At 35.1% G+C, this 18242-nt stretch overlaps 1 protein-coding gene across 1 annotated transcript in view; it reads right to left on the bottom strand.

Moving 5' to 3' along the window:
* Positions 1-17909, bottom strand: part of COL25A1 (collagen type XXV alpha 1 chain) — a 535802-nt gene extending 517893 nt beyond the window's left edge. The window contains exons 1-2 of the mRNA XM_074272507.1: positions 16792-17909; positions 15653-15722 (exon numbers count right to left, since the gene is read on the bottom strand). Of these exons, the coding sequence (XP_074128608.1) occupies positions 15653-15722; positions 16792-17085 (364 nt within the window). The 5' untranslated portion in view covers positions 17086-17909. The remainder of the gene's footprint in view (positions 1-15652; positions 15723-16791) is intronic.
* Between the last annotated feature and the right edge of the window lie 333 nt (positions 17910-18242).

Below are 18242 nucleotides of genomic sequence, written 5' to 3'. Positions count from 1 at the left end.
TTTCCTTTTCAGTCTTGTCTCCTTCCTGGAGCCCAATTAGCTTTCTTAGAGGCCTATCTTTCTCCTTGGTTCCTGAGAACTCTTGTCACTAGTTTTTTTGTCTCTTCAGCTTCAGCCTCCAGCTAGCACAAAGGTGGAAAATGGAATAAATCTGATTCTGCCTCCAAAAGTGTGGGCTTATGGGCTTCTGACTTGTGAATCTCCCCAATTTGTGAATCTCGACTGAATCCTGGCTCTGAATTTCCCAAAGTCCAAGAGTAGGCTTATCTTTTAGTGCAGGGGTTCTCAAACTACTACTGCCCGTGGGCCAGATGCAGCCTGCTGAGAATGTTTATGTGATCCGATGGGTTATGGCAAATGGGCTGAGGGGCGGAGACAGAGTGTGAGTTTTTGTTTTTATTATAGTCCAGCCCTCCAACAATCTGAGGGACAGTGAACTGGCCCCCTATTTAAAAAGCTTGAGGACCACTGCTTTAGTGGGCTTGTGACCTCCTCCTTATATATGCTCTCTAAAGGTGTGAACTCTAATGTGTGAACTCCTTTAAAGGTATGAACTAGGTACATAAGCATTCGCACCTTGTTTCAAGTTCTGGTCCATAACAAAAAACAACAGGAATATACACTTATTTATTCTTGTTTTTCCCCTAATTCTTTAATATCATCATCAGATGTGCCTATGATAGTTATTATTGATTAGTAGTAATAATGATAATATTAGACATTTACATGGTACTTTAAAATTTTCAAAGAATATATATATATGTAAAATATCTCATTAAAATCTTACAACAACCCAGAAGCTATAGGCATTATTGTCCCTATCATAGATAAGGAAGTTGAAGCTCAGAAAACAGGCTTAGAGTTAAAATGGTTGTCCAAAGATCATGCAGTTGATAAATGTCCAAAATGGGATTTTAATTTCCATCTTCCAGATGCCAAGTCTTGAAATGGACAAAAGACTGGCTCCCTCATCCCTGGGTCAAGGGACCTCAGGCTTATAGGAAAATGTTGCTTAAACTAAATTAAGTGAAGTGTTATATTCAAACTGGGTCCCATCCCCCAGTTTATGAGACTCCAGACTGACCTGATCTGATTCATCCTTCTTTAGGCAGTCTGTCCCACCTCCCTAAGCACTTCATATTTGTACCAGATTTAGCTTGGTTACCCAATCACTAAAGTTCAGATCTCCCAAACTCAAGCAATTTACTAGCTTTAATCTCCCCCAGCAGGAGGGCTTTTGCCAACACATAACCTATAGACTCTTCAACCTTATTTTAATTACTTATATAATTAGATTGCATCTCCACTAGGAGGTGAGTTTCTAGATCTACATTATATTTAGCAAATTATTGATACCCAAGAAAGATTATAGGTAATAACTATGAACACAATTCTGAACAAATATAAAAAGGGAATATTAAACTATCTACAGCAATTTATACAACATAAAGTAGTTGTTTCACATACCAAGACTCATTTACTTATCCAAAAAAGAACAATCATAAAACTAAAAGAGCACTTAAGAGTTTTGCAAGTTCCAACTGTCTCTTACTGGTTTTCGAAGGAGGACTATAATTCCCCCACCCCTGGCTAAATTGTCTGTAATTGAAATTTTTCCTTACATATAATCTAGTTTTCTTTTCCTATAAATTTAAACAATCACAATCTTTCTCTGCCTTCAATGAAACAATGAAAAAGCAACAAATAGATGTGTGTATCTCTTTAAAAAGAGAGAAAGAAAATAGCAGAGGAAACTAGAAGAAAAGAGACTGAAGAATGGAAGAGAGAGAAAGAAAAAGGAAAGAAAAAGAAAATTATCATTTTACTCAAGATAGAAATGAACCAAGAAAAGTAAATGAAACCACCCAAGTAGGAAGACAATGTTGGTTAAGTAGAAATGCATATCAAATGTAAGGTAATCATGCTATAAAAATTAAAGAGTTAATATTATTATCTGTGATATTAAATAAATCATAACCATACTTGTTAGCCTTGAAAAGTCTTTTAGTGTTGGGCCTTCTCTAATCATGAATCCCTATATACTCTGTGATCCAATGATCCTCAGCTTCATTGATGTTCTTCAAACAAGACAAACCAGTTCCTGATTCTGGGCAATTTCCCTGGATGCCTATCATGCCTGATCTCTTTCCTTATCTTTGGCTTCCTTCAAGTCTCAGCTAAAATCTCACCTTCTACATGAAACCTTTCCTCCTCTCTTTCAAATCTATTGCCTACACTCTATTAAATATCACAAATTTTTACTTAATATAACTTATTTGTACATGGTTGCTTGCATGTGATTTCCCCCATTAAACAGTGAGTTCCCTGAGGGCAGCAATTGTCTTTTGCTTTCCTTTTTATTCCCAGGGTTTAATAAAGTTTTTAGCACATGACAATAGGTGTTTAATAAATGTTTACTGACTGACTGACTTAGAAAACAAAGCATTTTAAGATCATAAACTTAAAGCTGGAAAGGTTTTGAAAATGAGAACACTGAATCCCAGGGAAGTTAAGTTCCTTCCCCTGATTATTCAACCAGTAAGTGTCAAAAATGTCAAAAATTATATTCAAGCCCAAGTCCTCCAAGACACCAAGTTTATTACACTAAACCATGATATCTTCATAATCTTTTTTCCCTCTTGTGTATATGGAGTGCTTGCCTTGAATAAACTGGAATTCTGGTGAGTGGTGGGTGGAGAGGAGATGCTCTTTGTCTACCAACCTATATCTACTAATCCCCAGTCTCTGCACTAATCCTATCTCGCAGGGAATAGCAACATACATTTCCTCTGCTTTAATACCCAATAGACTTATTTTAAATCTTAGGCTACTAAATGACATGAGGAAAGAAGAAGCCAGCCATACAAAGTTCCTACCACCCACTTAGGGTAATTAGCACCAAAGCTTAAGGTGAAGGTATTACTCATCCATTTATCTGAGGCCAAAGAATCCCCCAGTTCTATCCTCTAAACTGAGACATAGTGTGATTGACAACATCACATAAGCATATTTGAGATTAAATTAGTTTTGCCTAGGATATCTATCATCCCATTTTTTGTCAAGCCTAAGTATCTTTCAACCAAATCAGGAGGGAATATTAGAAACAGAGATGATAATAACAAAATTTATAAAATTGGAATAAAAATTGCTGATAAAAAAGAAAGAATATTATTTTTTAATACATCACAAAAGGATCAAAAAAAAGCCCAATACCTTTCCTTTATCTCCATAATCTGTTCTAATGTAGAGAAACTAGCAATTTGGTAGCTTCAAGAATGAATCATAACCTCAAACACCAGGATAATACTTATAAACAAACAAGGATATTTCACACAAGACCCTTTGATTCTCTTCCTTTGCAAGTAATAATTATACCAATCTGCCCCTCTCCCTTCCTTATTTTCACATCTTCCACCCTATCCCAGCTCCTACATATTTTTCCTCTGCTTGGAATTTACAGAGCCATTATCTGATTCTCCACAACTATCATCAGAAAATTTGCTTTGCCTAAATCTACCTTCCCAATGAGAATCCCAGTTGGGCCTATAATTGGAATTGGTTAATCAAAAATTAAACCCATTATATCTCTGTTGGTCCAGCCATATTATTAGCTAATGAAGTACAAAAGATGGAAGGATAACCTTTTCATTTCTGGAGGAAAACCAGTTGCTTACCAGTAGAACAATTTTCCCAGTAATATATTGCCCTGACAGCTATTCCTGGTTTCCATCCTTTTTCCTGCTAATAAGACTTTAGTTAGGTTCTCTCTTATCACCGGACAGGTTATCAATGACAGGTTATCAAGCAGAAGTGATAAAAGTGAAGAAAGTTCCATATAAGAAAACTAGATGTAGCTGTTGTTTGGAGGCTGGATAGGAATAATCATATTCCACTAAGAAGGTTGTATGACGACTAAAGAGCCTTTTAAAAATTTGTTTTCAATTAATGAACATTTATTTTCTTTCCCTCTTACATCCACTCATCCCCCAAAAAAGGAAAGCTGAACCTTTTAAACAAAAATGTATAATCAAGCTAAACAAATTACCATTTGGCCACTTCCAAAAACATGTGTCTCATTTTGCATATTGAATTTGTCATCTCTTTGGCATAATGGGGTAAAGGGGGGGAAATAAGAAGGAAGAAAAATTGAGTGTTTTATTATCATTTTCCAGGGAGGACAGAATATGATATATATGCAATACAATATAATATAAATAGTTGCCATGGGTAAAGAATATTTGGAAAAACCAATTGAGAGTCCACAATTTCAATTAAATTAATTAAATTGTAATTTTTTTTTTTAATTACCATTTTGGAAACAATGAAATGCAACTAAAGTTGGCAAAATATACTGGCATCATAAGGACAAAAACCAATTATAACTGCAATCTTAAATGCCATTAAATTAGAAATAGTAGGCTGTGTGCAACTTTGAGCTATCTTATAGTTCTCAGGGCTATCCATATGATAACATTAATCTTTACAATAGGTTAATAACCTGTTTATTTCTCAAGAAGCCAAAAATATCTTTTGCTAAGAAATGTATGTGGATATATCATTATTAAGATAAGTATTCATTTTTAAAATTTAAAGCATTCTGTTTTTATTGGATAGTTTTTTAATCTTCATTACATGTCATTATTTTAAATTTTTCTAGAAGTACCAACAAGTGCTGCTGAAAATAACATTCTACATGTAGTTTATCCCTTACTTAAACCCAATTCACTTGCATCATCTCCTTGATGTCATGGTCCTCTTCAAAAATGAAGGACAAAAACCACCACCACCACAATTCAAATTAATGGTAAAGCATCAGTATATTTCTCAGACTTTGGGAACATAAATATTCAAGACTTGAGAAAAGATAATTAGGATGAGAAAGCTAGATGGCATAATGATTTGTTTGTAAGACCTGAGTTCAAATCCTGCCATACACATACACACAATTATGAGCTGTCTAATCCCTGGGCAAGTCAGTAAATCTCTTTCAGCCTTAGTCTCCTTGTCTATAAATGATCTAAGGTCCCTTCTATCTCTGAATTTATGTTTCTGTAACTATGTTCCTAGTCATGATTTATCAAATACTTATTATGAAACTCTGGGCAAGTCAATTAACCTTCTTAAGTTTCTTCATTTGTAAAAAAGGGATAATTATAGCCCTTAACTTCCAAAGTTGTTACAAGAATAAAATAACAGTATTGTAAAGTTCTTTGCAAACTTTAAAGCACTGTATAAATTCTAGCTATCATTATTCTTTAGAGGAAGTCAGTTCAAGAGGAATGGAATGCTATCAAAAATGAAATTCTGAAAATAAAAATTCAAATAATTACAATGGAAAAGGCAAGGAGAAACTAAATAAAGAGAGAAATGTAGCTGCAATGGGAGCCCCCTCAACCAGAATAGATTTCACAAACACACATACTGAATGAACATGGAAGCAAGAATAATTAAGGAATACCAAAAGTGCAGCAATCTGTTAAGAATTATTAAGGGAAAGCTGAAGAACAGAATAAGAAAAAATTTAGAATGAATTATTAAAAACAATAAAAAACATTTTTAAATTCCACTAAAAACAATAGGAATATCAAAAAAAGGGAAAGGACTAAGACCTGATGTAAATTGAAAAGACTAGAAGCAAAATTATAACTCAATTCTTTCTATATTTCTTTTTTCTGAAAATGATCTTCAGAATTGAAAAGTACAGAATAAAAATGATCAGTAGAGAATCAAAACCCAAAATAAATGCAAATATGGTAAAAAATAAATAAATAAATACATAAATAAGAGTATTGAAATGCTCTCTGTTGAACTTGTGAATTTCAGTCATCAAATCCAGATGAAATATTTGCTAATGAACAGAAAACTTGATGATGGAATCATTAAACCATAGAGGGCAATCTGTGAAAAATCATAGAGGACAGAGAAACACAGGGCCTGATGATGTACAAATACCATACTTCTTTTCAAAGAGAGGGAAAAAGAATACCTTCAAGCTATTAATCATTAAGCTTGAATTTAATTTAATTTCTTGAAAAATTCTAGAATTCTATATCCATCAGGTTGATATCTTTCTTTTTTTGATAGGACTTCTTGAGTGACAGATCAGGGGGAAAAAAGTCATTGAGACAGACTATGTGGCAAAATCTCTCATACAATTCTTAGGTCCAAGATGGAAAGATATAGGCTGAATAAGAGTGCCTTGTTCTGTGAAACAATTTGTGTGTATGTGTGTGAAAGTCTCAACAAAAGGCATAGATGACATTTTTCATAAAATATATATATATATATACATACATACATATATATGTATGTATGTATATATATAATTTTTTTCCTCAAAAAGCCACAGTTTAACTAGAGAATAGGAGATTCTTTCAAAGAATGATAATAGCTAATATTTATATAGTGCTTTAAAGTTTGCAAAGAACTTTTCAAATTGCTAGGCAAAATTTCATAGGAAAAAGATCTGAGAATTATAATAGACTTTGAGTTGCATAAAAATCAATAGCATGATATGGTAGCCAAAAGGATATAGGCTATATTAGCAGAATCCTTGTTCTCAAAACAAGAGAGCTTAAAATATGAACATACTCTGCCTTGGGGAGACCATACATGGAATATACTGTGTTGAGCACCACAACTTAGATAATTTGTGGAAGCAGTTGAGCAGAAGGGTAGGATACCTGTAAATCATAAACATTGGTTGAAGGGCCTAGGGATGTTTAGACTAGAAAAGAGAAAATTAAGGGAAAGCCAAGTGGGCTATAGTGCAAGCTGTGGAGAACTCAAACCATGACACCCACAATAAGTGATGATCTATGTTATAATATCAGCAAAGATGAGACCTCAGATTCAGGAGGTAGGAAAACACTAGTCAGATGCCATGGGTTCCTGATTTAAACATAAAGAGTGATACTACAAGCAAATAAGAAGAGCAAGGAATACTCTACTTGTCAGATGTATGGAGAAGAGAAGAATATGTGACCAAATAGAACTAGAGAACATCATGAAATACAAAATGGAAAATTTAGATTAATTAAATTTAAAAGGGTTTGCACAAACAAAACTAATGCAGCCAAGATTAGAAGGGAAAAAGGAAGCTAGAGAAAAAAAATCTATAGACAGTATTACTGATAAAGGCCTCATTTCTAAAAATATATAATATATATTATAATAATAAATATATATAAGTAATATGTAAGCATTATATATAAAATATTTTATAATAATAAAGATACATAATATAATATATAATAATATAAAAAATTATTTCTTAAAAATACATATATTCTAAAATATAGAGAGAACTGACTCAAATTTATAAGAAAAAAATCATTCCCTGATTGATAGTCAAAGGTATGAACAGACAATTTTCAGATAAAGAAATTTAAATCATTTCTAGTCATTTGAAAAAATGCTCTAAGTAACTTTGATTAGAGAAATATAAATTAAGACAACTCTGAGGTACCACTCTTTATACCTTTCAGATAGCCTAAGATGACAGGAAAAGATAATGGTAAATGTTGAAGGGGATGTGGGAAAACCCGGGCATTAATTCATTGTTGATGGAGTTGTGAAATGATTCAACCATTCTGAAGAGCAATTTGAAACTATGTCCCAAAGAGCTATCAAACTATGTATACCCTATGAACCAACAGTGTCACTACAAGGTCTGTATTCCAAAGAGATCACAATAGAGAACCCATATGCACAAAAATGTTTATAGCAGCCTTTTTCATAGTGGTAAAGAAAGTAGAAATTAAGTAGATGGCTAGGGAATGGCTGAATACATATTATGGTATATGAATGCAATGAAATATTATTATTCTATAAGAAATGATAAGCAGGCTGAGTTCAAAAAAGCCTGGAAAGATTTACATGAATTGATGCTAAGTGAAGAGAGCACTATGAGGAGAATATTGTACACAGTAACAACAAGATTAGATAATGATCAGCTGTGATGGACTTGGTTCTTCTCAGCAATATAATGATTCAAGATAATTCCAATAGTTTTGGGATAGAAAATGCCATTCACATCTAGAGATAGAACTATGGAGATTGAATGTGGATCAAAGCATAGTATTTTCACCTTGTTTATTTGCTTTTTTTTCTCATGTTTTTCCATTTTTGGTTTTATTTTTCTTGTACAATATAACAAATATGAAAATATGTTGAAAAGAATTATACATATTTAACCTATATTAGATTGCTTTCTGTCTTGGGGGTGGCAGGTAAAGGACAGAGAGGAAAAAATTAGAAAACAAAATCTTACAAAAATAGGTATATCTTTACGTGTGTTTGGAAAAATAAAATACTATTAAAAAAAGAAAGAAAGAAAGAATCATGCATTCTTGCAATGCATGACAGAATACAGCTAACTCTAGAGAATTCAATCAAGCCTTGAAAGTTCCAAGAGTTTGAGTTTAGTATCAGGGTGCTATCTAAGGACCAGCATTTCTAAGTGTGATGTAATCCTTGTCACCAGAAGATTGGCTACTAGCTAATCAATTCTTTAGATTTCAGATGCTCATGAAGCACTTTTGCTAGAATATGATAGGGTTAGGATCTTCACAAGCAGAGGGAAAGTGCATAATATCTCAAAAGCAACATATGCCAGCCTGGAAAAGAGGAAGGAATTTAAAGATAGGGGAGTGATTAGGAGAAATGTCATCTCATCACCTGTTCCCTTTCTTTCCAGTTCATCTTTCTAACTGTAAACAGAAAGCATTCAGACCGAATTTGATAGGTGTATGAAGGAAAATGTATAACAAAGCCAGAAGAGGATCAACAAGAGAAATATTAGTTATGACCACTTCAGATTGGCTAATATTACCGAAAATTCTATAACGTACTCTTGGTGGAATGGTGAGCTAGTCCAACCATTCTGGAGAACAGCTTAGAACTATGACCGAAGAGTCAAAATTATGCATACTCTCTTTGCCTGAACAATATCACTACCAGTCTATATCCATGCACAAAAATATTTATAGTAGCTCTTTTTGTACCAGTAAAGGATTGGAAATTGAGGAGATGTCCAACAATTGGGGAATGGCTGAACAATTTGTGGTATGTTGTAATGGAATAGTACTGAGGATGAAGAAGCTTAAGAAAAACTTGGGAAGACCTATAAGAATTGACATAGAAATAAGGGAACAGACCAGGAGTATAGTAACAGCAATATTGTAACAATGATCAGCTATGAATCAATATGATCAGTTCAATCAGGACAATTCTGAAATTGTATATTATGCATATGATATACATATGATACATATGTGTGCAATATATACATAAGTGTAATATACATAATTTATACACATGTGAATCTGAGTACATGTGTGTATGTACATACACTTATACACTTATACAAACATCATAGATCCAGCATTCATTTGGAGGTCATAGCAAAACATTCTATTTTGATTCTTCAGGGATTTCCATTTCTCTGTATTTCCTACTCTTTTTTGTATTTTCCTATTTTTAAAATGCAAATCAAAATCTTCTTAATAAAGTTAGCTAAAGAAAATGTTGTGTTCCTGAACCACACCTAATCAACTTAATAATTATGCTTATCTAAGAATTCATTGTGCCATAATCTTTTAAATAAATAAACCTAAGTAAAAAATAATAATAATAATAAGATTGTCTTAGGGAAAAATTAAACAACTGTAAAATTTGATTAATTTTGTCACCCAAAAAGGGTCTGTGATATTTCTCTGTTCAGTGGTCACCTGCTAGGCTCTAGCACACAGCTCAGAACGAGTCATCCATGGTTTTCCCATTTTCCCCATCATCTAAGCCACCAAAAGTTGTGCTTATTAAATGGTAGGTTAAGATAAAACATCTTTGGAATGTCTTCCACTAAAGAAAACATGGATTGTTGCTATCTTCATATTTATCCAGTATGATGTGCTCCTTGGGAAGTAACAGCTCTCTGAACAGCCAAACATAACTGTTTGGTAAGGTGATTTTCCTCACTAGTATCCCCTGTAGACTTGGTTATTCATTTTCCAGATACTATAGAAGATAGTGACACCCTCCCTTCATCCTAAAATTAATGGGAAAATCTAGAAACCAAATACTGTTAACATGGTATTTCAGTGCAGTTGACCTTCCACAATCACCAACCCAATGGCTAGACAGCACTTTTACATTCCTGTATACTATACATGATCTAGGAAGAACAACAAACTAAAACAGTTTTCTTTTCCCCTCTTAAATAAGACACACCTAATGGAATGATAAAATAACTAAGATAACCAGGAGATGATAGAGTTTCAAGGAGTAGTCTCCTAATAAGAAGCAGAAAAGAGGAAAAAGAAGCTAAGAAAAATAAAGAGTGGTCAGGAGCAATTTGTCCCAGTTCCCCTGGGTGATGGGGCATTTTGCCAGCTGTCACTGATGGAATGGCTGAAAATGTTATGCCAAAACTGGTACTCCCATTAAGTTTGAAGCAATTTAGCAGGAATGTTATAAGGCATTCAGATTTCAAGAGAAAAGGAATGCCTGCTATTGTCATTTCAATAATATCTACCAGATTTTTAACTTGCTTTCTTTCAACAAACTGGTTCTAGTTGTTCATTGCCATTACACAACTGAAAATCTCAACATGAATATCCCATTACTTGACATAATGTTTCCATTCATTGTATAGCTAGTTTTTTTTAAATGTATGGCATAGAGTTTTCTTGTGCAGCAAGATAACTGTACAAATACGTATACATATATTGTATTTAACATATATTTTAACATTTAACATGTATTGGACTACCTGCCATCTAGGAGAGGGAGGAGGGGGAAGGGGGAAGCCAGGAAAGTTGGAACAGAAAGTTTTGCAAGGGTCAATGTTGAAAAATTACCCATGCATGTGTTTTGTAAATAAAGATATAAATAATAATAATAATAAAATGTGTGGCATACGTAGAAAACCATGTTCATTAGAAGCTCAAGTTTTAATATAAGGCAATATAAATAATATGAGACAAAATAAAACATATTTAATGCAAAATAATTAAAGGTTCATCACATATGTTGGAAAGAACGTACAGCCTTAAAATTAAAAAGATTGGGATTTTTTTACCCTAAAATGAAGACTTTAGTCACAAGGGACTAACCGTACTTAAACATGTTCCCTCAATTACATAAAATTATTTTAACTTTATGTATAGTATTTTACCTAGAATTAGAAGTTCCTCGAAAGTTATCTGGTAAATTCTTTTGCCTTTGGCCAAATTTCTTCTAAATCCTTCCAGCATATGTTATCCACATTATGATTTTTTTTTAAAGCAAAGTAACAAGCTTCTACAAGTCCCCAAGAGAAAGCTCTTCCTCATAACTAATGCAAATATCACTCACTCCACTCAGTGGAGACATTTGATAATATTCAATCATTTTCAGTCAGGTCCCACTCTTATGACTCCATTTGGAGTTTTCTTAGCAAAGATACTAGAGTGGTTTGCCATTTCCTTATTCAGCTCACCTTACAGATCAGGAAATTGAGGAGCACAGGGATAAGTAATTTGCATAGGATCACACACCTAGTAAATATTTGAGGCAAGATTTTGAACTCAGAAAGAACAGTCTGCCGATTCCAAGCCCATGTATATCCACATGTATATCCAAGTTCCTTCTAGTGGGAACACAGAACAACTGTATAGAAAAAACAGTGACTATGGAATAGATCTTGTTTGTATCTATTTTGCATGTTATCTCACCCAATGGAAGCTCCTTGAGGGCAAGGGCTGAATTTTGCTTTCTTCATAACCTCAGGTTTAGTATAGTGTCTGACATATAATAAATATTTATCAAATTAATAAATGCTTGCAAGCATGGAAGTAGATGTTTAATGAATGCTTATTGACTTGACTACATATTCTTGTGCAACATTCCTGGTTTCAGTGTCTTCATCTATGAAATAAGGAATTGGATTAATTGCCTTCTGAGGTTCCTTCCAGATCTAAACCCATTAGCCTGTTCTTCATCTTCAGCATAATGTGTATATTAAAAACGATCATTAGGTTATCCCTTACTATATTCTCTCAAGTCTAAAATCCTTCTCTAAGACAAAAATCTCAACTTCATTTTGGGATTTTAAGAAATAGGTAGGACATGTAGAAAAGCCAGAAAGGAAAGTTGGAAGAAAAGAAGAGAAGGAAGGCAGAGGAAAAGAAGGGAAGAAAGAAGGAAACAAAGAAAGAAAAACATTCACAGTGCCTCTGAAAGAAAACACAATCATTTTGTACTATTGTATCATCAGGGCCCTGTAGAGTACCTTATACATAGTAGTTGATTAATAAATATTTGTCAAATTTAATCAAGTCTGGGACTTGAACTAGGATATTTGATCTCATTATAGTATTGAAGTATTGAAACATGGTATTTTTATTTCCACATAAACAGAGAATCTAGGACTGCTTATATTAAATATTAGAGAGTTCTAGGGAGCTACCTCCAAAAGTCTGCAAGAGCTAGGTTCAAATCATAAAGATCTAAGTTCAAGTCCAGCCAATGTCAAGTATGACCCTGTACAAATTATTTTAACTTCTCAATGTCTCTGGTAACTCTAAGGCTCATAAATTGCAGAAGAATTGCCCAACTTTCTTGGAGACGAAATTAAGATGGAATAGGGATGAGAGAGAATAAATGTTGCCTATACCAAAGAACTCACAGGATAGACAAAAAGAGGAAAGTAATTCTGAGTCTGACCATTGCTATATTATTCATTTCAAATAAAAAACAATTTACCCTTCATCACAAACCAAGTTATCTCTAACAACAGTACATAAATGAAATTATACTATTTTTCTTTAAAACAAAAAAAAAAAGGAATATCAGTAATTTTTAAAGGCTCACTGATGAAAGGAGGAAAGGTCATTAAGCATAACTCCTTAATTTTTTTTAATAAGGAAACTGAGACAGAATTCAAATGACTTCTTGTTAGAGAATACTAATTGTGGCAATGACTAATCATAATATTCATGGTGATTAGATGTCACTAGAATGAAGACGATCCCAGGTTTCCTGACACCACACCATTAAAACATACTTCTTCATGTTTGCTTGCATTTTTGTTTTTTTCTTCTCAGATTATTTTTACCTTCTTTCTAAATCCGATCTTTCCTAGGCAACAAGATAACTGTATGAATATGTATACATATATTGTAATTAACATATACTTTAACATATTTAACATGTATGGGACTACCTGCCATCTAGGGGAGGGGGTGGAGGAAGGATCAATGTTGAAAAATTACTCATGCATATGTTTTGTATATAAAAAGCTAGAATAAAAAAAAAATAAAATAAAATATATGCTTCCTCTCCTGTCTAGTTTTTCTGTTCAAGTGAAAACATCAATAATGGAGTTATTTCCAGGGAAGGCGTAGAAAGGCTTGTGCTCCAAATGGCATTTAGGCAGCTGGCTAGCTGCCAGCCTGCTGATGCCAGAGGTCCTTATCAGCTGGCACAGCAATGCCTTCCTCGCAGTGCACCTGGTGAATGCATACCTAATGCAGAACATTAGAGAATGCTGAACCAAAGTCCAGAAGAGGAATTCTTGCAGCTGTAGCAAGGAGCCAATTTGCACTCTTCTATGAGGGTTAAGTTCTGCAGATGCCAACCCATGGAAGCCGACTGCCTTTTCATGGCTCAGCTCCTGCTAAATCAAACATTCTGCTGAACAGAGCTTTAGTTTGTTTGGGTTTTGTTTTGCTTTTTTGTTTTTTTTTAAACAAGCATTTGGTGGTAGACAGAGAAGAGAGTAGTTATTCCTGAGCTTAAGAAAGTCAATGAGAAAATAAGTCAGATAGTTAAACTACTCCTTTTATAAATCATATGTGGTATTTGGAAAGAGGGACAGATTTCTACCTTTCAATTTTAAAGTTCTTGAGAACCACTTTTGTTTCATGACCAACCCCTAAATGTGCCCAGCTAACTAGTCTCATTGATTCTTGATCTAAAAAGCCAAAAGTAGTTAGCTGGCAATTAGGCAAAAATACTTTAGAGACTGATTTTTACATCCGCAAGGAAATAACGTTCTGTGTATTCAGAAGAAAATTCCAAATAGTGCCACCCTTACTTGGGGAAGGCCCTATAAATATATGTTGTTAGGCAATGTTTTTGTTTGTAAATTACACCTGGTCAACCTGGCAGGTCTCACCCTCTTATACAAATTATGGTGGGCTTGAAGACTTTCAAAAACATGAATGCAAATAAAATAACACTATTTCTGTCAGTCCAGAGTTCCTTATTTTTTTGACTACTGGATTAAGGTCAGGAACTCCTATCATACTTTACAATACAGAGATATTGGGGAATGATAACCTAATCAATGGGCAACCAGAGCTAGATCCAATGATCTGGAAAGCATCCCTTTCTGATCCTTTTATCCAACCTATTCCTCATTAATCATAATTAATATTTACCAGTTTTCCTGGGTTACATCTCAGCATGTCTTTATGTTCATATTTCAATCTATCTTTAGGTCAGAAACCAGAAATCTAACAAATACTAAAATACCATTTATCTTATAAGCAATGTTAATTATAAGGAAAATGCACATTGTCTATCAGTGATTGAATTCCAAGTCTGGCTATGTTTTGGGATTTGGTTTTGTTTGTTTGTTTGTTTGTTTTAACTTGGTAGAGAATAGCTCCATTCTGATTTTACCACTTAAGTCTGTTTGATGCAGTATATTGGAATGTGTAGTTCCAGATGTTTGCCTCCCAAGTATGTTCAGGTAAAAAGTGATATAATGTGGAGCTCCTAGTGGCAGCAAGGAAGCAAAGCTAAGAAAATTGGCAATGAATGGTAAGCACAAAGTAGAGGTCCTTGTTCCTAGAAAATGAATGATGTATGCAAAAATGTTTGTGGCAGCCCTTTTTTGCGGTGGCTAGAAATTGGAAACCGAATGGATACCCATCAATTGGAAAATGGGTGAATAAATTATGGCATATGAATGTTATAGAATATTACTGTTCTGTAAGAATATTATTCTCTCTGTAGGGAACAGAGGAGTTACAGACACAGAAAACCAGAAAGTCATAGAAGAATGACATCAACCTCTAAAATACCTCTTAGCCATGTATTTGAAAAGCAGTGGCTTTTAATGGAAAGCCAAAAGACTGATCTCTACTAACCTTCTGTACCATTGTATCTTAATGTAGAGACAGGAAAACATTCTGAATAACAACAACCAAAAAAAATAATAAATTGGTGTGGAAACTGAGGGAAGATGACCTAAACTGTAATACCCTAACAAAATGGAAAAGAAATGGAAAACTGTTGATTTATCTTTAGCAGATGATAAATAATGAATCTTGAAAAAAAATTAACTATATTTTCACTAGAGGTATCAAAACCAATTAGTGCATTTAAAAACTATCTTTCATTCTACATATCAATGGAATTCATATCTGTACATCATCTTGCCTATATTTACCTTGAAGATTATTTTTATCTCCTCTGCTTTCTCACAGTGAACATATGTATAATATTACATCTATAGCTTTGATTATCTTAACTAGGATATATTCATTTTAAACTATTGGTTCTGGATTCTTGATCATTATTAACATTAAAGTTACGGTTTGTACACATGAGTTTTCTTTTATCTTCTGATACAAAGAAAAGATTGTTAAATAGTTTAATTTACCTGCTGGACAGTTACACTCTAGAGGTGATTCTCTGGCGATTCTTACTTTAGCCAAATGCTCATAGGATCTCTGTGGGGGAAAGAAGAGGTATTAACAATAGCTTAACAGTTCTTTTATGAACAGAATTATTTGGCCGCCTTTGGGCTTAAAAAAGGATTTGCCTCTATTTGATAGTATGCATCATGACTAACAGCTAACTTCTGTACTTGGATTTCTGTCAAGAGTTAATAGTAACCCAGCCCTAAAAAAAGAAAATGACAATTGAAATGTTATCAAAGCTGCTAGACTTGAATAATATGAATCCTATCCACTTCCCCTACATCAAGCATGTGCCATCCACAGAACCTGGCACCAATATGTAGTTCTCTGTGAAAAATATATGAAGAAATACAGTCTTTTCCAACTGAAAGCCAATTACTTTGAGGTATTTAGCAGCAAAGTTCTGAGAACTAAAATTCATTGAATTGCAGAGAACAAGCCCAAATCCCAAAAAATCTTCCAACAATATTCTGAAACCAACCTCAACTATAGTAACCATAACCTGGAACTTATTTTTCCTTCCAAATATCAACTCTAAGGCTTCTGCAATCACAAAAATTCCCTAGGAGGAGGACCCTTAAAACAACACACACACACACACACACACACACACACACACACACACACCTCTTTCTTTGCTTTTTTCTTTAAGGGCACAAAGCATAACACATTTGGCATATTTTATGATTAATCATGAGGAAATTTCCTTTTTTAAAGGAGAAATGGAAGAGGAAGAGCAAGAAGAGGGGAAGAGGATAATATTTCCTCAACTGGATTATCATTGGAGTGTATAGATATAATCTCTGAATGGATTCCAATGGATATGGGAAAAAAGAAACGCATTCTAATTTGAATGACTAAATCAAAAGGCAAGAGCCAACCATGGGCACTTTCAGACTTCCCTCCCACGATTAGCCATGAATACATCAGCTCTGGTGACTGAATGAACCACAGATACTTACATACATAACATTACATGCTGATATTTCTAAACTAGGTCTTGCCTATACAGACACATGAACATGCGGCATGCTAGCTGGAGCTGAGTGTACACCCTGGAACATGTTACATCCCCATACCACCAAGGTTTGTACCACACCTGAGACAGAAGTCGTTCTATTTTTTCTTGCATCACTGCTTCCAGTTGATCCAATGAAGCCGGCAGAAGCTGATAAGGAAGTTCCCCTTTGGCTGCCTCGATGGCCGAAATCCTTGCTTGTAGGTAATTGGTTTTCACCCCCAGGTACAGGCAGGCAATCATACACATCAAGGACAGCACAATTGGCAGTAGGGAGCAGGGGGCTACAATCCTGAGGCAGCGTTGTCCCGGAGAGGAGCTGGGTTTTTCCGCCCCATCATGTTCTGCCTTCATTACTTGGTTCTTCCCCAGCATGATGGTGGGGATTTTTGTCTTGTCTGATTTTTCACTCCGGCCTCCGCGAGTAATTTGAAAAAAACAAAAATAAAATACAACGGGAAAGGATGGGTTCCACCAAAGTTCAGGTCGAGTTTGGACTGCTAGTTTGCTGAACCACAGAGGTGGAGAGAGGAGAATAAATGATCCTCAGCTCAGATTGTTTCAGAGCCCAGAAACTGCATCCTTTTCCTAGCTCACCCCACCCAGCAATGAGCCAAAAGCACGCTCAGCCCCGGCAGGAGGGGGCTGTGGTGGAAAGAAATATTCTAAAGAACACCAAGTCCCACAGGACTTCTCGATCCACTCTAAGCACCCCGTGGCCACGATGTCTCGAGAGTGGCCAGCAGCGTAGATGGCCACCAAGGACTGCAGGAGTCCCCGCGCCTGGAGAGCAAGGATTGCCCAAAAGAGACCCGACTTTAGATCGCATCCAATATTGACCAGCCCGACCTGTTGCGAGACTTTTCCCCAATTTTTATTAATAATTGTCTTTTTTGTTATTTTCAACACACGCTGGGCTGTGTGTTTTCCTAAACTGATTCGGCTCAAGGCAAAAAAAGAAGAGGGGAAAAAAAGTGAAGAGGCGAGTAGTAGGGGAGGATGCAAAAGAAGTCAAATAAAATCAGGGTAGCAAAAAGGAGAGGGTAGATAGGGAAAGAACGGTAATGACCTTCCCAAAACGAACACCAGTCTTAGACTGAAGGAACTGTATCTGCAGCTCTCTGCGTGTAAGCCTTAAATATCCTTCAGAGAGTGTGTGTGTGTGTGTGTGTGTGTGTGTGTGTGTGTGTCTGTGTGTCTATGTCTGTGTCTGTGTCTGTGTGTGCGCGTGTGCGTATGTGTATTGTGCGAGTATGCGCGCGCGCTAGAACCACAGAACGCCCCTCCTTCAGTAAACTCTCTCTATACTGTAGTACCCCAGCAGTGGCCGCTGCCGCCGCCGTGCTGCTGCTGCTGCAGTTGCGGCTACGCACTAACTCTCATTCTAGCTCTCCAGCTGCGGAACCTCCATTTATTAGCATAATTTATTCACCTTTGCCGGGTTCACCCGCCCAGCTCCCAAATCCCCACCCCCTCCAGCCCAGGAGGAGTACTACAGAAAGAAGGCGGTCAGTTTCTTTAGCACAAAATAT

This window comes from Sminthopsis crassicaudata, chromosome 6 (genome assembly GCF_048593235.1).
Source record: "Sminthopsis crassicaudata isolate SCR6 chromosome 6, ASM4859323v1, whole genome shotgun sequence".
Classification (NCBI taxonomy): domain Eukaryota; kingdom Metazoa; phylum Chordata; class Mammalia; order Dasyuromorphia; family Dasyuridae; genus Sminthopsis; species Sminthopsis crassicaudata.
This window is presented reverse-complemented; position numbering and strand designations above follow the sequence as displayed.